Source organism: Saccostrea cucullata, unplaced genomic scaffold, assembly GCF_032062105.1.
Source record: "Saccostrea cucullata isolate Sc308-1 unplaced genomic scaffold, CSIRO_AGI_Scuc_v1 ctg4407, whole genome shotgun sequence".
Taxonomy (NCBI): domain Eukaryota; kingdom Metazoa; phylum Mollusca; class Bivalvia; order Ostreida; family Ostreidae; genus Saccostrea; species Saccostrea cuccullata.
Genome location: NW_026923504.1, coordinates 199,151 through 221,529, shown reverse-complemented (window position 1 = coordinate 221,529; position 22,379 = coordinate 199,151). Strand labels below are relative to the sequence as shown.

Here is a 22,379-nt window from a genome sequence, read left to right as displayed (position 1 = left end):
CAGATCCTTTTAAAAGAACTTATTTACTTTTAAATGAATCAGAGGAAAACCAAGTCCATATTCTCAATTTTTTGAACAGTAATACGGAGTATGTAATTAAGATATTTGCTGAAAGAACGAGGATTCTGAACGAGGTGACGGCTAAAACCTTACCTAAACGTAAGGATGAATGATAGCTTCTCTACTTTTGTAACGTTTTGCATTTTTTGATTCTCGATATTGCACAATAAAAACATTGCATCATCAGATAATCATTGTGAAAATAACATTTTAAAGCTTTCAAGATTTCTATAAATTTAAAACGTACAGGTACATTCAGGATGAAATATTTTTTTTTAATCTTGCAAAATTAAACAATTTTGGTAAATAAATTGAATTTGGAAGTTCTATACCTTTAAGAATTACGATAAATAGATAAAATTTGAATTGATTATTCGCTCGAATACTTTGAAAGTATGTTTCAAATTATTTATCATGTTAAGATATTTTAATTTAAAAAAGTAGGGTATCAAGGACGCTCTTTGTATTTAAAATCTGTGTTTTTATTAGATCAGCCTAAGGAACTTCGAGCAAAGCATGTAACTCCTTTTGAAATTGAGCTAAACTGGGAACCCCCCAATACTGCCCTAAGAAGGCTATACACGTACACTATTTCGTACCATTCGAAGAATTCCCAAGTAAGCACAGTGCGGACGAAGAGAGAAGTGTACGTTTTGAAGGATCTGGTTCCTGATGTTGTGTATACGATTTGGATAGCTGCCGAAAAAGAAGGTCTTAAAGGAGACCCAACAGATCCCATTGAATGTCACACACCACGATGTGGTAAGTGTTTTCTTTATCGAGAAAATGCATTTCAATTTCTTCTTTAAGTCATATAATTGTTTACAAAAAATTATGTAGGTCCCCAGAATCTCCAAGTAGATGCTCTTGAGCGACAGGTTCGAGTTTACTGGGATGAAGCTGTTGTACCATCAGAGACAGAAAGTCTAAATTACAAAGTGTGTCTCCAGAACGAGAACAGTCGCGCAATTGAAGGAGAAGTTCTACGTACTCCAGAAGCCAAATATGACTATGCTTGCTATTTCCGAGATTTATGGACAGATACCAATTATACTCTAGTCATGACGACCATAATAGATGAAGGAGACTGGGATCCGCCTACTGAACTTCAGATCAAAACGAGAAGAGGTGAGAGAGCATTGGTAAAAAAGTAAAATTATTATAGCAAACGTTTAATTATTATTATTTTCAAATATTTGTGAGAGAGAGAGAGAGTTTGTAATATCAGATAATCTTTTTTCTTTCTCTTTGTAAGATCCACACATAAGTGACCTAGAACCCCATGATAATAATTTTCTGGTTGCCTATTCAAACACACTTGGAATAGAAGTTGGTGAAAAGAAAGTTGGAGGAATATTTTTACCGACACTTTTAGAGAGCCTACGCGAACATTATGACTCGTACGTGAAAAATCTTAATACATGTATTTCTTTTCATAATAAATGGAAAATAGTAAATTTTATAACATAATTATAAATTTTACTTTATATCTTATGAATCTTTAACAAAGTAATGTTTGAAAGTCGTATTTAATTAGATGATTACGTTTACAGGAAGAATATCGTAGAGATCATGGAGGTTGTTGATGATGAGGTTCAAAATAGAAGTGCAGTGACTGGGAAGATAAAAAAGGTCATAACAGTGAACACACTGCTTGCCCGTCCGAGATTCTAACACTTCCGTTACTTGTTCTAAAACTGAAAACACTGCTCTATCGGTCGCCGTTTCAACATAGTTGCTCAGCAATACATAATTTGGAATTATAAGACATTGTATACGTTAATGTTCTTTAAACTAGAATCTCTGAACTTCATAGCAATTATCATATAATTAAAAATGTAACATAAGAAAGAACTAGTTTTATTTTGTCCTTCCCTTTTGTATATACCAAACCACAATTTAATTAGTTTAAAATTGTTGATTGTCAAATTAAGGTAAGACTACACCTTCCTCAAAAATTAAAAACAAGTTTTCCAAAAATTTATCATTAAAGTTTTGCTACTTGAACAAGTTTCCTGACACAAAATTAGAGTACCTTGCCAGGCATTTGTACAAGATACAAGAAAATGGAATTTCTTATATAATCCTTATGGGTAATCTTCTGAGTGTCCTATATCGCATGTTTGGTGTAAATATATTTAAAATCATATTGATGACAAAATAGAAATCACAAGAGAATGACAATTATGATTTTTTTAATATAATATCAAGAGATACAAAACATATATATTTGAGGAACGTGTCGTCTGACCTTAAACCTTCATACATTTTTGTATTATGTCTCCCCCTGTTGATTTTTATCCTTATACAAATGTACATGTATTGATAGGAATGTAAAAGGTGTGTAAATAATGAAGACAACAATTAGTAATCAAATCTATTAATCAGGTAAACAAAATGAATTATAAACTGGGTATCAACACAGAAACCTGAAAATGTAGGAGGCGTGATCAGGTGTAGGGGGGGGGCTTTTCATATCGACCTGTCACACCTGTTGTCAGCTGCATGTCTTTATCATGTTGACAGAGTACGGTAGTCAAATGGAAAAGTTGAAAATAACAGTAATCAATCTAACATAAATATGTTAAAAAATATATTTATGGCACAATTCTGCATGTTGTGCTTTGTTTGATGGTTGATAGAATAAACAATAGAGAATGTATTGAATTGAAAATTGTCATTTATTAAAATGACGAAGACAAAACTCACAATCAATCTAATCAATCATAATTAGTCAGATCCATAATTCATAATCATACAATTCAAAATCAAAATTCACAATCAATTGATATAATCAATCACAATCAGTCAATCTAGCTAATCAGTAATAACAGATCAGTTCCAAGAAGTGTCAAAATCATAATCACACTTTTCCATAATCATAATCGGGTATGATAAAATGTATGATCACAAATATAACATATGTGACAGATTAGAATTAAAAGCAACCATATAAACATCAACTTCAAATTTAAACACTTTAAAAAATGATTAGATAATGTGAAAAAATGCTACAACCATCAAAGATGGGGGGAAAAACCTATCCATAAACCTTTGATATTGGTTAAAAGGCTATCTGTATTAAAATAAATACCAAAAAAGGGGAAGGGTGGGTTGGGTTTTTGTAAAATCAAGTCAAAAGTACATGTGGATTCTGCATGGAGCCCTTGCTTGGGAAGGTTTTTATGACGTATATCCGGAGGTGCGCGGAATGCGTCAATTCATACCAAGTTAGCCAATCTACATTTCTGTGAAGTGTAATGTTAGAGTTATCCCCCTTTTACTACAAAGATGTGCCATAAAATTATTTATAAAATATAAATGTGCTTTTATGGCACAATTCTGCATGTTGTGCTTTGTTTGATGGTTGATAGAATAAACAATAGAGAATGTATTGAATTGAAAATTGTCATTTATTAAAATGACGAAGACAAAACTCACAATCAATCTAATCAATCATAATCAGTCAGATCCATAATTCATAATCATACAATTCAAAATCAAAATTCACAATCAATTGATATAATCAATCACAATCAGTCAATCTAGCTAATCAGTAATAACAGATCAGTTCCAAGAAGTGTCAAAATCATAATCACACTTTTCCATAATCATAATCGGGTATGATAAAATGTATGATCACAAATATAACATATGTGACAGATTAGAATTAAAAGCAACCATATACACATCAACTTCAAATTTAAACACTTTAAAAAATGATTAGATAATGTGAAAAAATGCTACAACCATCAAAGATGGGGGTAAAAACCGCCATCATATTGTGTGTATTAAACCAAATCTAGTGATTTTTGTGAAAGACACACAATATCCCCCATCCACAACATAAAAAACTCCAACTACAATTATCGTATATCATTTTCAGTCCTCTAAAATATTCATTGAAGAAAATTAAATGGTAAATTATTACATCAACTCCGGCATAAAATACGGTACCTAACATTTGAGGCCCTTGTCCCCAAAATGCTATAAATGTCCTGTCACCTATGTCATATAAATGTAAAGAGCACATTAGCTGAGGCCCTTGTCCCCAAGCTGATATGAAACAACAGTATTCTATCAGGAAAAGCATGCATATATAAACCAACTGAGGCCCTTGTCCCCAAGCTGATATGAAACTCTCTGTGTTGTAACATGAACAACCTTAGTATACATACTAATATAGACCAACTGAGGCCCTTGTCCCCAAGTTGATATAAAACTTGCAGTGTTGTAACATGAACAACCTTAATATATACTAAAATAGACCAACTGAGGCCCTTGTCCCCAAGTTGATATAAAACTTGCAGTGTTCCTCAATTACAAACATGAGACTGAAGCAGCTGAGACCCTTGTACCCAAGCTGATATTATATTTAATAGGCACACCAGCCGCCTGCCTTAGTATGAAATCCAATTTTAGGAAATACAGACCCCGCTTCTCCACGAGTTCTTGTTCCCCAGATCATTAAACTTGTAACATAGGAACCCGAATGTACTTTTTAAAAGACTTTGTATTCCACCTGCCCATTTGTTGAATTTGCTCCTCAGTAAAACCCTTGGCCCATGCAGTCGTTGCTGCCCCTATTCTGAAACTGTGTGATTTATAATCTTTTACACTCAAACCAACATATTTCAAGGATAGTTGAAGCTGTTCAGAAAAGAAATGACGTGACACTTGAGAGTTATTCATAAAAGAAAACAGGGTTTGTACTTTAGAAGCTTCTTGACCCCTAATTTTCAAGTAATTCCATAAAGATAAAACCGGACACATTTCTTCGGATGTTTTGTTTGCAGTTATTAGAAGCACTGGGATGTGTTTACCTGTACTATGTTTGAACTTTGACATTTGAATTTCCATTGCTGTGGGCTGAACACCTTGTTCATACACAAATTTTACATTATTTACAGTTAAGCAGTTGCCGTTTGGTGGTGGTAAACCAGTAATTTCCCCAATTCTCAAAAAGGCATGGAATGCTATTAAATACATTGCTCGTAGCATTACTCGTACAAACTATGATGAACAAGTATGGGGTAATGAACTTACTAATCCCTTTAAAATCGAAGGTGTAATTGGTAAGCGATTGTCTTTAATTTTTTGAATTTTTGTGTATCCACGAAGTGTTTTAATTACTATGAAGTGTTGGGTCACATCATTATATCCCCCCAACTTCAGTAAATAGCTGATAGCAGATACATATGTTAATACTGTGGATGTGGCTAACTCTTTTTGAAAACAATGTGCAATAAACATAGTGACATGTTCAAGGGTAGCTGGGGAAACTGGAGTACTGGGAAAGTACTCCTGCAAAAATTGTTTATAGAAATAATAAATGCGTCTGTAAGATTGCCGAGATGTTTTTTCTAGAGATTCTGTAAGTAACCATGATGCCATTTTTTTTAAAAGAATCTGCATTTCCACTAACTCTACAACTGGCCGAGGGTCCTTATGAGGGAATTCTGTCTTGAATTGTTTGATCTGCAAACGAGAAAGATGGTCAGCTGCAACGTTTACTTTCCCCGCAATATGACATGCTTTAAACAAAATATTATATTTCAAAATGTGTAGAACAAATTTTCTGACCAATTTCATAATGGTTTTATCTTTGGATGTTTGTTTATTAATTATATGGACTACTGCTATATTGTCACAGTGGAAAATTACACATTTGTCCCTCAGCTCATGGCCCCACAATTCCAATGCAACAACGACTGGGAATAATTCCCGAATTGTGATGTGATAATTTAACCACTCATCATTCCATTTACTATAAAACCACCTTGTTCCAAAAATGCCCCCAAAGCCCAAGTTGCTAGCATCAGTATATAGATTAAGCTCCTGAGAAGATTCCCACTTGTCCGACAGAAAGAAACTTTTACCATTGAAACTTTCTGCAAATATATACCAGGCGTTAATATCTGCTCTTGCTTCATTTGTGAGCCTACGATAATGATTAGGTTTCTTTAACCCTACTGTTAAGTCAATAATTCGTCTCCAAAAAGCCCGACCTGGAGATACCACTTGGCAAGCAAAATTCAAGAGCCCTACTAATGACTGAATTTCTTCTAGTGTAACTTTTCTTCTGCTTTTGAAATATTCTAGCCTTTCTCGTAATTTTATAAGCTTATCATTAGGTAGCCTAACTTCCATCATCTCCGAGTCAAATTCCAGCCCCAAAAATGTAATGGTAGTAGTTGGTTGAATTGTCTTCTCTTTTTTAATAGGCAAACCTATTTCTTTAGCCATATTTAAAAACTGTGATAATGTCTGCTTACATAACTGAGAACCAGCTGGTCCCACAAAAAGAAAATCATCTAAGATATGAACACACCCTCCACTTCTCATCTTATTGTTTACAATCCAGTGTAAGGAACTATTAAATGTTTCAAACAACCTACATGAGTAGCTTAAGCCCATGGGTAATGTTTTGTCATAGTAAAATTCACCATTTATTGCAAAACCTAGCAAGTCGTGACAACTGGGGTGTATGGGGATGATTTTATAACTATTTTCTATATCTGTCTTAGACAATAAGCAACCTTTCCCATAAAACTTGACCAACTTAATGGCATCATCTACTGTCTGATACTGAACTGTGCATAACTCATCTGGGATTCCATCATTGATTGATTTATCATTAGGATAAGAGAGATGATGAATGACCCTAAATTCCCCGGGAACTTTTTTAGGCACCAAACCTAATGGGGAGACTTGTAAATTAGGGAAAGGAACTTTAACAAAAGGTCCAGCGACCCGTCCTGCTTCGACCTCTTTTGAAATTTTTTCTATCAAAATTTCTGGGTGTTCTACTGCAGACTGTAGATTTTTACTGAATCTGTACTTTCTTTCCCCCTTGTAAGGTATAACAAAACCTTGCCTAAACCGATTAATCAGAAATTGTTTGTTTTGCTTATCATACCCATCCAGCCATTTACTAAATTTTAAAACACTGATTGGAGTAATGACACTATTTTGTGGGAGTGCTCTTCGATCCACTTGGCCTTTTTTGGTCAAGGTTTGACCCTGCATCTGACCTTTTTCTTTTGTGAGACTGGGTTTTACATTCTTTCTTGCTGTGCATACCTCCACATTTTTCACAGACATGGGGGTATCTACAGTCTGGCCCTCGCTCACACTCGCCATTGTTGTTGTAACTGTAGCAATAGAGCCCTCTCCTGGAGTTCCGCAATGGAACTCCAGCAGAGAGAAAGGGCGGCCCCCGACTAAGACTTGACTTGTTTTGGCTTTGGCCGGTACCCTTCAGGGAATTGAATTTAGCTGTAATCCCCAAGGACACAGATTCTGTGTATAGTTCATTGTTTACCTGATCCCAGGGTAATTTTTTCCAATCATGCTCGCGCCATTCCCGAAAGGTACGGTCATAATTAAAAGCTGCAATATCACCTGACCTTCTTGCTAATGTTTGAATTGTATTTGCATATTTCATTAAGGCGCAAGCTTGGTCTGGGTACTTTTCACAATAAATACTAACAAATATATGGAAGGCAGACAGCCAGTGTGCCACAGACTCAAAACGATATTTTGGAGGTGGTTGTTTCTCCCAACTTATCCCCCCCTGTTGGGATTCAATGACCTGAAAACGTACCTTAGGAAATTTTTTGTTTAATAAACTCCCTAGATCAATATATTCGTTTGCCCAAATCTTCGCTTTAATTTTGGGATCAACCCCCAATGCCAGCGGTTTTGAAATACTCGGACTTGAAAAATTTATACATGAAGCAGTTGTTTCCAATTCTACAGACTGCTGATCAAGTTGTGCATTATTATTACCTGTGTTCAAAAATTGTGTTAAACTGTCATTCATGTTGGAGTTCTGGGTCGAACCAGCCGTGGAACAAGTTACTACTGTCTCTGTGCTTAAATCAGAGGAAGCTGATGTTACAGGTGTTTGTTGTGGACTGACTTCCACTGATGTTGAAGGTATTGGGGGAGTTTCAGATTGTTGTACTAGTTGAGGCATGGGAATGACTCCTTGGGCCTTAAGTGCTGCGATTACTGAGTTAGTTATGTCTGGAATGGCGGCCCTTATTTGCTGTTGGACTTGATTATGGAATTGTACCCCCGGATCTTCAACCACAGCTTGTATGGTTTGAGTGTGATTACTTGGACTTGAAATGTTATGTGGTGCCGGTCGTTTACTTGCTAAACGCCTCGACTTTCTTGGTGGCTCTGCCATATCCTAGAAATAAAAGGGGTGTAACTCATCTAGTGTGAAATGCTATGTTTGATCATTAATTTTACTAATGTAATATATCATTATTTGTATGGGTCATTTAGTGTACAGTTACCGGGCTGGGAATCAAGGATAGCATGTACTAATATGCAGTACTCGCATAGCGGAGTAGTAAGTACCAGTGTACTAAATTAGTCCCTGTACTAGTGTACAGTACTTGCATAGCAGAGTAGTTAGTACCAGTGTACTAAATGAGTCCCCGTACTAGTGTACAGTACTTGCATAGCAGAGTAGTTAGTACCAGTGTACTAAGAGTTCCTGTACTAGTGTACAGTTCACACATAGTTAGTACCAGTGCACTAAAAACATGTACCAGTGTACTGCATCATTAAATAGCAGAGTAGTAACATGTCATATACTGTTTGTTTAATTGTACAAGTGTAAAATATTGTATAAGTACAGTTTCGTAATAATGCACAGTTACAATGTAGGGGAATTATAATGCACTGTTACAATGTAGGGCAATACCAGTGTACTGCAGCTTTATTCAAACTGATTACACTTTTACTCAAAAGATTTTGATTTTGATGCTTACGTGATATATCTAATAATTGCTGGCAATTAGGTGTTGATCCCCCCTGTAAATTACTGTAAATGCCAAGTCATAGACTTTCAGAGCTTGTGACCTGAAATAGTAAAAATTTTGAAAATATGCATGTATATCTACACTTAGACCAACACAGACAGAAAAAATCATCATAATCTAGAAACATATATATATATCAATTAGATTCTTATCGCTTGTATGATTGCCCCCCCGCATGTTCCTGTAATACTTATTGTTGCCTTCATCATTAAAATGGACACCATCAATGTATACATTATGTGGACTATTCTTAACTCCCTGAATGTTCCAGTAGCGCAAGGAACCCCCATCCTGGATTTCTTTCTTTAAAAAAGCATTAAATATTCTGACAGTATCATTGTAAATTGCTACTGATACATTCCGGGTATGATAGCGGGGCAACAACTGCATAATTGTGACACTCTTAATGTCGAATTTACATTTAACACTATCTAGGAAAGCGATTAAGCGCAATGCTATTTCATTAGCTAGTTTCTCGGAACACTCTGTCATCCATATCATTTCCACCGGCGTGAAAGATAAGATGGTGTGGTAGCCACCTTGATATATTGCTGTTCCCATCGCTGGCAGTGAGCTGAGTCATTAATGCGGCCTCCACCGATACCATAAAAATTTACAATGGGATCGTTTCCCAATGCAAAATTATTTAACTGGGGATTCCTGTCTATAAATTGTTTCAGACGATTCGTATGGGAACTCCCCAAAATCAACACGCGTGTCATTGTCTTAATTTCGTGAATGACCTTGACCTCTCTGACTGATACGAGGCCCAAATTATCTCACTAACGTTATATGAGCAACTGGTCGCTGACGCCGCAAATGTCAGTTTCGATGTGGTCCGTTGTTAAATGGCGTGTCCCTCTGTTTCAATATTTCACTAATTAATATCTTAATTTACAAGTAGTCACACCTGCGCGCCATTCCACTGCCAACATGGCTCCATGCTCAAATTGTTGCTGAGCCCGCGCGGTGCGGGGGAAAATCAATATGAGACTTCAAAGATTTAGAATGAATTTTCGTATATAATACTGTTTATAACAATTTCCACACGAAACTCGGTCTGCAATAACGTATAACACTGACTGACTTACATACCGTTCACTTTTTTGTAAAATGAAGTCAAAAGTACATGTGGATTCTGCATGGAGCCCTTGCTTGGGAAGGTTTTTATGACGTATATCCGGAGGTGCGCGCAATGCGTCAATTCATACCAAGTTAGCCAATCTACATTTCTGTGAAGTGTAATGTTAGAGTTATCCCCCTTTTACTACAAAGATGTGCCATAAAATTATTTATAAAATATAAATGTGCTTTTACATTTTCAATAAATTTCCCCTATGATTCTTTACAAAAAAAAAATGCAGTTTATTTTCTCATGAACTACATTACGTATGTACCACATTGAAATAAGCATATCTCCATTGTTACGTCATAATACGGCACTTGATGTCAAAAATATAGTGCACACTGTTTTGCTTTAAAAATGACAGTTGAATGACGTAAATTTATGGCAAGTCATCAGAAAATAATGATAAAGACTCATAAGGTAACTCTCATGGATGAATTTTAAACATTTCTCATATTATATGCCGTCTTCAGAATTTTCAGTTTTTGTTTAGTGTTCTAAAACCAACAGTTCATACAAAAAACTTTGAGAGAATGTGAAGTTTCTAATGGAGATACATTTGAACAGAGTTTTGAATTCCATACCAGAACTTGGGATTATCTTAACGGCAATTCTTGTAAGATGTCAACGGAAAAGATTGTAATCTTTGTGGATAACCAAGGGTTCACTTTTAAAGTTTTTTCGGCATGTGCTTTAAATAAGCAATGGGGACTAGTGGCTTCTATATAAACACTTTAATTTTAGGATATGGTATTATACTGATAGCCCATCACTGAGAACACTTTTCCGTAGGCAACAAGAATATAAGGTTTGAAACTAGGCACGGCCTGGCCAAGTACATGTAAATGCAATCACAATGTCGATAGTGTTGGGAATCTGTTCAGTCCACAGTGAAGTTATGTGAATGTGATGGGACTTTTAAACAATGAGACATAAGCGTAGTCATTAACGTCAACCTTACAATAAATCTTCTATAAACGACGTCTCCCTTTTCACTGATACCTCAATGTATATATACACTTAACAAAACTTCTAAGTGTTCACTTTAAGTACGGCTCCGTGTAAAAATCATGCAGACAGTACAGAAAAGGTGATTCATCGACCATCTTCAAATTCAATAAAATTGGGTTTAATATATTCATTTGGGTCTAAATTGAATATAAACAGTTGATTTTATTATAATTCTTCTTTTTTCATATAGCCAGGGATAAAGTACTTGAGGTGTAATTTTGTATAGATAGTGTGCCAATAATGCCTATTTCAGAAAAGAATATCTTTAAAACCCTAGAAGAAGTACAAAAACTTAATACATAATTCAAGTGAACATGGAAGGCTTAATAAAAATTTACTTTAATATTTTTGTGCAAACGAAGTATTGAAAAGATACAAGGTGTTTAAAATCGAGAATTTGTCAAGATTCTTCAAATGAGTTATCTCCCTTTGCAATTTTACATAGGTGGCGCTAGTAAAAATAAATGGCAGCCTCCATGGCTAGCTGTACGCAGCTGTACGCTGCAAAGTTGTTTTGATGCATCCTGTGATGTTTATTGCAAAAATATGTGTGAAGTGACATAAATTGGTTGAAAGGATTCTACAAGAACAGATTAGGCATAGTTTTGCGGGCAAAAGTATAGCTATATGTCGTGTTGATTAGTATATTGACCTTGTTGACGTTCTCCCGAAATGGTACTCGCCTACTGACACCGTTGTGATCTATCTCAGAAGTTTAATTTCTACGGTAATCCACCAGAGTCCAAGAGTAAACTCTCAGAGAGGGGTGGCAGTCCGATTTTGTCAGCTTACTCGACTTGGAGAGGGAAGATAATGTACATTTGGACAGTTACATTTGACCAGGTAAGATCAGGTCCAGAACACTGCAGAACAATTTCTTGATTAAGATAATTAATTCTGTAGCTTGAAATAGCTATGTAGCTTTTATATGTTGACAGTGCGACCGTTAGGTCGAGCGCTATACTTATCCATTTTCATTTAGATTTGACATGTAAATCCGCACGTGACATTCGGTGCGTATTAGATTCTGACGTCATATGACGTCGTTTGTATGTTGCTTTACCAAAACCGAAGCCTGAACAAGGCTGATTTCAATCAGTTTATGAATATCTTTCTGCAATAAACAGATAAAATCATTAAATCAAGACAAGTTTATTATTCGTTTAACTTTTGTTGTTATTCTCGCGAGAATGTTGCTTTAGAGTTTGTGTATGAAGCGATGCATTGTGGGTCTAAATTACTGCGGTAAAAAATTCTTAGGAATGAATGTGCAGTAGTCTGAATTTTCTCTTTGCCCAGGCGTTTTCATCAGAGCTCGCAGTTACGTGCATCACTTTGCGACCCTTGCTGCACTCGCTATTAATCTATTCAAAATAGCTTGGTAAAGCTTTTTATATGCAGTCAAAAGTATTTTACAAGTCCTATATGACAATGTATTATGAGTCTTTAATAGAAAGGAAAAATCATAGATACTTGTAGTATTGCAGCTGTTGAATACTTTTAAGCAAAAGACGAATTTCCATTTTCTTAAGAGCTCGGGTACACTACCGTTAATGGAAGGTAATTTTCAACACAATGTTTTTGTCTCTACTCTAGCATTCTACAATTAATTGAATGAGTCCCCAAGCATGACAGTCTACTATTTGTTAATACAAATCAGAAGCGACACACGGTTTTTGTCGATTTACTGTACTTTATTAACTTCATCACCAAAAACAATAGAGTTTCTTTTTTACTTTATACAGCCAAAATTGAAAGATTAGTTTCCAAAGACACTGCTCGATGCTCACATTTAAAATTGTAGTTTTAGATGATAAATACAGTGAACTTTCAGATATCTGGATGCAATATATCCGAATGCTTTAGTATTCGGACGATTTTTCATTGGAACGAAAATTTTTAACATTATTTTGTCTTATTTAACTGGTAATTCAGGTATCCGGACACTTCACATATCTGGAAATTTGACTAGGAACCAAAGCGTCCGGATAAATGAGGTACCACTGTAGTTGCTTCCAATACGTACCGTACAAACCTTGTGACATTTGTATGTCTTACTTTTGATATTTGATTGAGGAGTTAAATGATAATTGTGCACCTTGTGTTGCTGTCTAAAACTATGTAAAAACTGATAGCCAATTTACATGCAAATTTAAGCTGATGTGTCATCAGATAATCTTGTCGTCTAGACCTGTTTAAGTTACTGTACACTCCCCTATGTGCGATGAGGCATGAATAAGTATGATGGTATGGTTAAGGCAGTGTTTGAAATAACTGTTGCTCAACTGCCTGAGATGCACAAATTTTGTCACAGGCAAACAGATTTGCAACAGATTACAGATTTGACACCCAACTGAAAATGAAAAACTTTTCAAAAACTTGACCTTGGTCATGACTTTTGAATGAAAAATAAAGGGCTTTTCTCATTGGGATTCAAAACAAAGGTGCACATGGATCTTAAAAAATAGATAGAAAACTTGGAATGGTTTAAGTAACAATCTTTTAAAATCTTCTCAAGAACATGAAGATGATGATAAGGAAGCATTCTCTGGTGATGTAGTGTAAAGTTAAACCCCCTTTGGGTAGGATGGGGCCACAATGGGGATCAAAGTTTCACATTGCAACATATAGGGGAGAATCTTCCCTAGAACATTGATCATGATATATTGTACTGATATAGAAGTCATTGGAAGAAGCCTCAAGTAATGTAGATTCTGTTTAAATTCAATAAATTGTACATTTGTACTAAAGTTAAAACTGGAGAACATATTGCAAATGATGAAAAAATACACTAGTAGAAAAGATATTTCACATACAGCAAAACTTGTTTACTACGAATACAGATATAGCAAATTCATGGATATAGTGAAGTTATTTTAGATCCCCAGCTATATAAATTTAACAAATTCCTTATATGGATATAACGAGTAATTGATATAGCAAAGTAATTTCATAGGTACTGGTGACTTTGTTATAACTTTGTTTTACTGTATTTCATAAATTAGTATTATTGTTTTTTAGATGAATTAAACTCCATTTTATTTTCACAGAATGTATGCGATGGGCTGCATCATGGTTTTGAAGGAAAAGGTTACACTATTTATTACAGACAGCAAGAAAACATCATTGAACACCACCAACTAATAAGACTCCAAAGGTGGGAGAATATCTGTCATGCAACTATTTTAGATTTTTAATGAAATTACTGCATTATATAAACTTGATATTCCATGTAAAGTAATTTATAAAATCAAAATAACCATTTAGTACCTTAATAATAATGTAGCATAAACTAAAGAATTCTAAATTGATGAATGATAAGTTCATGTACATGTATATTGTAATTATTATTTTAGGAATAATGGAAAATAAGATATTTAAAGCTGTCAAAAAGTAGAGATTAGAGTTCAGTGGATTCCATGACGGTACTTTGGATAATGTTAATCAGGCAGAAATTCTTTTCCAAAGGATCTTAAGTGCTTTTAGAAGAGGCTAATAAACAAAGGACAGTCACTTACTACAGAAGAGAAGCAGTGGAGATTAGTAATATTCTGAGCGGCATGACTGCACCTTACAAAGATGTAAAACTTTAAAATTGTGTTAACATATACAATGATTATATGATAAATGTATCTAGTAATCAATATTAATATGATTAATATTTTCAAATGTTTTTTTAGGTCACCTTGACCTGAGTAAACTCAGGTGACCTATTGCTATCTGTTTTCGTCCGTCGTCGTCCGTTAACATTTGAACATTTTCAGCTTCTTCTCTGCAACCACTGAACCAATTTCAACCAAATTTGGCACAAAGCATCTATAGGTGAAGGGGGACAAAAATTGTGAATTTCATGATCCCTGCCCCCCTGGGGCCTGAGGGGTGGGGTCAAAACCACTAAAATTAGTGCAATCTTTGAAAATCTTCTTCTTTACTCCTGGACATCAAGCAGTCAAACTGTTAGCATGATTGTAATCAGCATTGAGTCCTTTACCAAAATTGTGAAATTCATGGCCCTTGGGTCAAGGGTTCTAGTGCTAGGGCGGGGCTAAATAAGTATATAGTAAAAATGCATTATTTCTTTGAAAATCTTTTTCTCTGCTCCTGGGTATTAAATAAACCAACTAATTGCATAGTTATAATGAGCAAGAGTGCCTCTACCAAAACTGTGAATTTAATGGCCCCAGGCGAGGCTCTATTGATTATATAATGAAAATACTTGGATTCTTTGAATTTTTTTCTCTGCTCCCAGGTATTAAATAAACTAACTAAGTATATAGTAATGATGAACAAGAATGCCTCTTCCAAAATTGTGAATTTTATGGCGCCAGGGTCGGGTCTCTGGTTTTTGGGCGGGGCTCTATTGATATTGTAGTGAAAATACATGAATTCTTTGAAAATTTTCCTTTCTACTCCTAGGTATTACGCAGGTGAACATACCTATATAGTTATAATGAGCAAGGGTCCTAATCTTCCAGAATTGTGAATTTTAAGGCCCCTGGGTCAGGGGTACCATGGACGGGGGGGGGGGGGTGTATTTATATAGTGAAAATGAATGTATTGTTTGAAATCTGCTCCTTGGTATTAATCAAATATTTTTGAAAAGCAAGGATGCCTTTTTAAAAATTGTGCAATATGTGGATCTAGGCCTAAGGGTCAGGGGTTCATGTGTGAAAGGGGCACTACTGATTAGTTGACATGCATATTTTGCTCCCCTACCCTGCCTTTGGGTATTAAGTAACCAAACTAACAACTGCTAAATGTATTGTTATAATGATCAATGGTGCCTCTTTCAAAATTGTGAATGCTATAGCATCTGGCTTTAAACATGAATCAAATTCAGTGACTGGAAAGTTGTTGCATAATGCTCAGGTGACCTATAAGGCCCATGGGTCTCTTGTTACATTTTACTGTTCATTAATGAAAAAAATAATTTGTGTTGTATTTGGATTTGGAAATGTAAAGGAATTTATATTAAAATGTAAACTGATATTCTTACATGTAAACATGTACTGGCGTATGTACATGGTGTATTTATTGGACTCTGACAAAAGATGATGCTGCTTCTTTTTTGGTGAAATTATTAATCACAATGATATTTGTGCACATGATTTTTTTTAATTTTCCATAGGGTATGGTATCTATGAAAACTACTCAGCCTTTTTGGCTATTTTTTAAATCATAGATATATTTTATTTTCTTGATAACTGAAATCCTCAAAAAATGATATTTTGTTGTTTTTTGTCAACATGATCTCCCCCTTTCGGCTTGAAATTAGAAATAATACTGTAGATATAGATATAATTTGATTATTTAAAATAAATAATTGTGTTGTATTTGGATTTGGAACTATAAAAATTGTTTTGAAATGCTATTTATAATTTAACATGCATATTAAATATATACTTGACATTTATTTGACCATGATGAAAAAGTGAATTTCCCATTTTTTGTATAAAACTCTTCAATGGCTTTTGGAAATTAATAATCAATTGCACAAAAATGTTTTTAATATTTTATTTGCCATAAGGTATGGTGTCTAGGAAATAAATACTGCCTTTCTGTTTGGCTGTAGTGTATTTTTTCTTTAAATTTTTTATCATATAGCTGAATTTATCTGTAATTCCTTTTAAAATTGAAAATTTCAGTTTTTCTCGACATGGATTATCTCCCCTTTTCAGCTTAAAATTAAAAACTATTACTGGACGTGGTAATATTTGGATTAATTATGAAAAGTAAATAATTTAATTGTATTTCAAAATGGAAATATAAAAAAATGGTTTTGAAATGCTATTTATTTTTTACATGCAAACATATATAGCATTTATTGGACTGTGACAAAAAAAGAGAAATTACCATTTTTGTACTAAATTCATCAGTTGTTTTGGAAAATTAATAATCATTTGCACAAAAATCTTTTAATAATTTTATTTACTTTAGACTATAGTCTCTATGAAACTAGCATGGCTTTTTAGTTTGGCTGTGGGGTTTTTAGAAATTTTTGATAGATAAAAATCCTAAAAAATGGATATTTTACATTTTTTGCCAATATGGATTATCTCCCCTTTTTAGCTTAAAATTAGAACACATTACTGGTCATAAAAACATTTTGACTAGATATGGATAGTAACTACGTATGCTGTATATTAATAAGAAATAAACATAAATTTGTTTTATTGTTTAGTTTTCTTTTCATTTAATCTTCATTATTGGTATTTTTGCCTGTTTTTAGAGGAAATTTCAGCCATTTTTTGCCCAAAACAGTTTATTGGTTGCCATGGATACCAATGGCAGAATAAAAAAAAAAATTATAATTTTTTTTGGAGTATCTTAGCATACTCTACCAACATGCAAAGTTTGAAGAAATTCTGAAACCCCCCATGAATCACCCTCTGCATGATTTTTACACGGAGCCGTACTTAATAACAGTATTTATTTAAAGACTACTTTATAGAATGGTATGATATTTTCAAATTATTACAACAAATGAGTCTTCTCAACAATTGTTGAAAGAAAATCAAATATCACCGCGATGAAAACCAATGTTCCGTGACGAAGCTTAAAAACAGTAATTCTGTACCGTGCGGCACGTGTTTTGTGTAATAAGCATCGTTTTGTGATCATTATCAAATTTTAAAAAATGGTTTTACTAAAAAACACAAAACATTGGCAAAATGACCAGTGAGATAGAAGGGAGAGCCGTTGGAATGTTCATATCTGGAACATCTTTGCACCACGTTTTACTCACTTTTATTTTAGTGCTTACTTGTACTTGATATTACTTTTAAAAATTATGAAACAGTATCGAAACCCATTTAAACACATTTTTCTATAGGCTGTGCTCATTTTTCAGCATCAATTTGAAAGTTTTTGACAAAATTGAACCAAACCCGAAGTGACCTTGATCTTCTTTTGAGGAGAAAATTTCGCGTCACTTCAGGTTAAAAAGGTGTTAAAGTGTCCTGAAAAAATCTTAAAAACATGGAAACATACCATTTCAATCGTACGAAAATGATAAGAAATTGGTGCTTGTGGCAGTCTTATATCAGCTCAAGCAGTCTGAATTATCCTAAAAGCGGCGCACTTACGTGCTAAACACCCAAGGATATTGACCAAAAGGCATTTGTGTGACGATACACTGTCAAATTCCCGGATCTGAATCCCATTGAACACATTTGGAATTTTAAAAGAAATGTCAAAGCCCCCCCCCCCCTTTTTCCACACAATTTCAATGGTTTGGAAAGATCTATGCAGTACATGTAGGTGTGGTCAATCTCCTATTCAGGGGTACATGGTATCCAACAATAAAGATTGTCTTGTGGTAATTCGAGCGAGTAGTGGTCTTACTCCATCGAGATTTTTTTGGTGTGAATTTTCATTTTGGGGGTACATCATTTCTTTGACACTCTGCTTAAAATTCTGACGAGATACTTACACAAAATTTACGCAACATCGAACTTAAATATGCATCATTAACCAAGAATTAGAGAAATTATTTATTGTTTGCATTTGTCCTTTAAAACTTCAAAAATGTTAGGTGAACACTTAGAAGTTTGGTTCAGTGTATATATATATATAGTTAGATCTTTATCACATTCGCACCAAACTCTATCCATTTGAATTTTTAATAGCCTATTTGAAAAAAAATCAAGGAAAGTCCATGTTTAGATTCTTTGACTCCAGAATATTGCTCAAATCTGTGATAATGTTTACTCCAAATCGTTTTAATCGCCAAGTTTACGGTTAAGCAAATGGCATTTGCAAGAAATTCTTCAATTTCACACGTCAGTTTTAGATATTTGTAATAATTCCAATGATCAAAATGAATTTGAATAATCATACCTATTTTCTGGCATCCTAAACTTCATAAAATATCCTTATAAAAATATAAAGCGAGGTTATGTTAAATACATAGTACATAGTACATGTACATAGTAATTGCAGTTGAACAAATTACCAGAATAATTATTTGAAAGGTTCCTTTATCTTGCAAGCTTAATATTTTAGTATTTTACGTTTAGTTGCATAAACCGTTAGTCTCATAAACTTTAACTAGTTGATGGTATTAACACATGAAAAATACAACGTAACAGTTATATATACATGTTAAGAGGCAATTAGTGCAAATTTTCTTTTGATAATTATGTAATTAATTGAACACAAAATTCTACTTTAAATTATATGGACAACACATGTGTTATTTATATAATAGTGTTGCATTATGCATGTACTATGCCTAAATAGTAGGCAGGGTTTGACACATGGTGCACGAGCCGGAGGCGAGTGCACTATGTGTCAAACCCTGCCTACTATTTAGGCATAGTACATGCATAATGCAACACTATTGTTATTATTATGCTGACTGTTAATTATTTATGCGGCAATCTATTTGACTTTTTCCTGAAAATATCGGTGCTTAAACAGCGCACCTGCAAGAACTAATTTAAAATATTCATGCTAAAATTGTTTGCATGCTTAGTTATTTTGGTTACTAGTATTTTCTCTAAATAAGTCGGGATTTTCTGTCCCAAAGCAACAACACATCTTTATTTTCTGTTTTGTTCGTAAGCCTTATTTGTTTGCAGACGTCGATTCTCATTGATAATTTTCTTTTACATCCTTCAATCAAGCGTCATATAAAAAAGCGTTTTAATGACCCTATAAAATCAGTTCATCTAACGATCTGTATGTAATTAGTTTGAAAGTTTGTTGTACACATTAATCTAAAGTTCCTTAGAATAATATAACTGTTTTCAAATAATATTTGTCTATTTTCTCCTTCTTGTGTCAATTGTATAAATTAAGTTTATATATTTCATAAAATTATACCAATCAGTGATCGTCTCTATGGCGTAATCGATAAGGCATCGGACTGACAATCTCATGGTCGTCAGTTCGATCCCCGGCATGTGCATGGAAGAATTTTATTCGGTAAATAAAGCCGTGCACTATTTCGGCATAGTATGCTTACGCTATATAAATCCTTAGACCACTATGCGAAAATAGTAGGGTATGGGTTATATAGAGACAAACTGACAGGAAGCATAATAATAAATAATATATTGCTATGAGTATTCATGAATTTGTACTAATATCGTGGTGGAAATATCCATAGACTCCCTCTTTCTTGAAATATGAAGGAAATGAATTAACCACAGATATTTTGACATGATAAAATATTTCTTATTTTCATTAAGGGTAGACAACTCTTCAAATAAGTTTTAAGTGCAAAATGGCTGGGTTCTCATTTGGCTTAAGTCAAGTGCATAAGATCATTTTACTTTCATCGTTATTCAACGATAAACGTTTAACTAGTTTAAAATGATGCACACTTGTCCCATATCCCCTCATTACACAATCAATACCTAAAAGTAAATTTGCTTCGTGAAAATTGATTTTTATTTTGTTATTTCAAAGAATATTTAACCAGATTAACTTCAATTGTAATGATAATATTAATTCTATTAGAGTTTAAAGTACATGATGATGACGTAGTAGACACATTGATGACTTGTTGCATACGTGCGATATGGGAGGATCGTTCCAACCACCAGGGCAGCATAACCAGGATTCTAGGCCAAAAAGAAAAACTTCGGAGGGTTCAATTTTGAGATCAGTCTCACTTTTCTTCTATACATACCTTCCTAAATTAAGACTGAGATCAAAGTAAGCCCAATAATCTCTTTTCAACAGACAAATTTCTTGATACAGAGCATGAATGGTGTTTATGAATAAATTTAAAATCAATATATCCCACAAAGATGAATAGTTATAAGTATGACACTGCAATTCAAACTTTTTATCTCTACATTTCCTTATCACATCAAACCACTTAATTTTTATGTCTTATTCCTTTTCCCTCTCCATTACATCTATTCGTGTACTTTTCAGAATACCATATAAAAAGGGTCTGCTGCTACAATTGATTGTGAGGTTTTCAGATTTTAAGAGTACTGTGCAACAATATAGTCAAGAATTCGTGTAAATCAGATATGGATACTGAAAAATTCCAAGGAACTTTTGGACAATTTGAAATCACAAGATTTTACCAAAATCAACAGCTTGAGAACTTACGACTTTTCAACTTTATATACAACCATTCCTCACGGTAAATTAAAGTCCAGGCTTTTTGATATCATTGCCAGCTGCATTTTCAATCAAAATGGAACTCGTAAATTTACGTACCTTGTCATTGGTCATTTGCAAAATTTATTTTAAAAAACACTCTGATTGTACACACACGTACTCTGAAGTTGACATTAAAAAGATGCTTCAGATTCTAGATCTGATCGACAATATCTACGTCGTTTTTGGAGACCAGGTCTTCCAACAATCGATTGAAATTCCCTTGGATACTAATTGCACTCCGTATTTAGCAGCCCTTTTTTTCGTATTCATATGAAGCATAATTTGTGCAAAATCATATGTGTGAAAAGATGAAAACACTTGCTATTGTTTTCAACTCGACATATAACTATATCGACCTTGTATTGTCAATTAACAATGATGATTTCCGTTTTTATGACGATACGATATATCCTGGTGAGGTTGAGATAAAAGATACCACAGAGTCTGACATATCTGTTTCATTTTTTAATATTTTACTTGAAAAAAAAATTTAATTTAATGGTAATCTAACAACCAAATTCAATGATAGACGTGATGAATTTAAGTGTTCTATCGTCAACTTCCCTTACTCATGCAGTAATATACCTTCATCCATCACCTGCATACGGCGTTTATACATCTCAGTTGATTCAACACAAAAGAGCATGCTCTATGTATGAACAATCTCTGAAACGAGGTAAATTATTGACAAACAAGTTGAGGAAGTAAGAATATCAGCAGTTTCGTTTAAAGTCATCGTTCTATGGTCGATATATGACCTCGTTAGCAAATACAATTTATCATTGAGTCAAATGCGACTGACGTTTTTCATATTTATTGTTAGTCCATTATTTATCCACTGAAATGACGATTGATTTTTTCCTTATTCCCGATTATGACAAGGAGTACATCGCGGATGTGTCCGGTCGGCAGGGGGGTGCTCACTCCTCCATGGCACCTAATCACACCTCTGATGTTTTGGAGTTCCGTGTTTGCTCTGCTCCTATTTTGTATTGTTTTATGGTCTTTTGATCTTGAATACTATTCGTTACCTCCATATGTTGAATAGCTTAATTTTGATTATATATATTTCATAAAATTTAGACAAGTAGTTCAGGAAGGTTGAAAAAAATTTGACTCAAACGATAAAAGACTGAAGATTTTCTAAATTGACAAAAAATATTTACGATGTAAATCAAATCTACCAATAATATATGTTATTAGCATCCAGTAGAAAA

At 34.0% G+C, this 22,379-nt stretch overlaps 2 protein-coding genes and 1 long non-coding RNA gene across 3 annotated transcripts; 2 read left to right on the top strand and 1 right to left on the bottom strand.

Annotated features, from left to right (window-relative positions):
* Positions 1-549: 549 nt before the first annotated feature.
* Positions 550-1,768, top strand: LOC134264175 (collagen alpha-1(XII) chain-like; the record flags this gene model as incomplete). Its single annotated transcript, XM_062746472.1, has 4 exons — positions 550-822; positions 901-1,188; positions 1,316-1,460; positions 1,614-1,768. Coding segments are annotated over 4 exons (827 nt in total), but the record flags the coding sequence as incomplete, so codon positions are not given.
* Positions 1,769-7,027: 5,259 nt separating this feature from the next.
* Positions 7,028-8,941, bottom strand: LOC134264174 (uncharacterized). The gene is made up of 2 exons (XM_062746471.1): positions 8,850-8,941; positions 7,028-8,260 (listed from the first exon to the last, which is right to left on the bottom strand). The coding sequence occupies exon 2, from the start codon at positions 8,255-8,257 to the stop codon at positions 7,028-7,030; it is 1,230 nt and encodes a 409-aa protein (XP_062602455.1). The 5' UTR covers positions 8,258-8,260; positions 8,850-8,941.
* A 2,599-nt stretch (positions 8,942-11,540) lies between these two features.
* On the top strand, positions 11,541-14,599 carry LOC134264173 (uncharacterized). Its single transcript, XR_009991463.1, has 3 exons — positions 11,541-11,880; positions 14,088-14,194; positions 14,394-14,599. It is a non-coding gene; the product is annotated as an uncharacterized LOC134264173 (long non-coding RNA).
* The last annotated feature ends 7,780 nt before the right edge of the window (positions 14,600-22,379 follow it).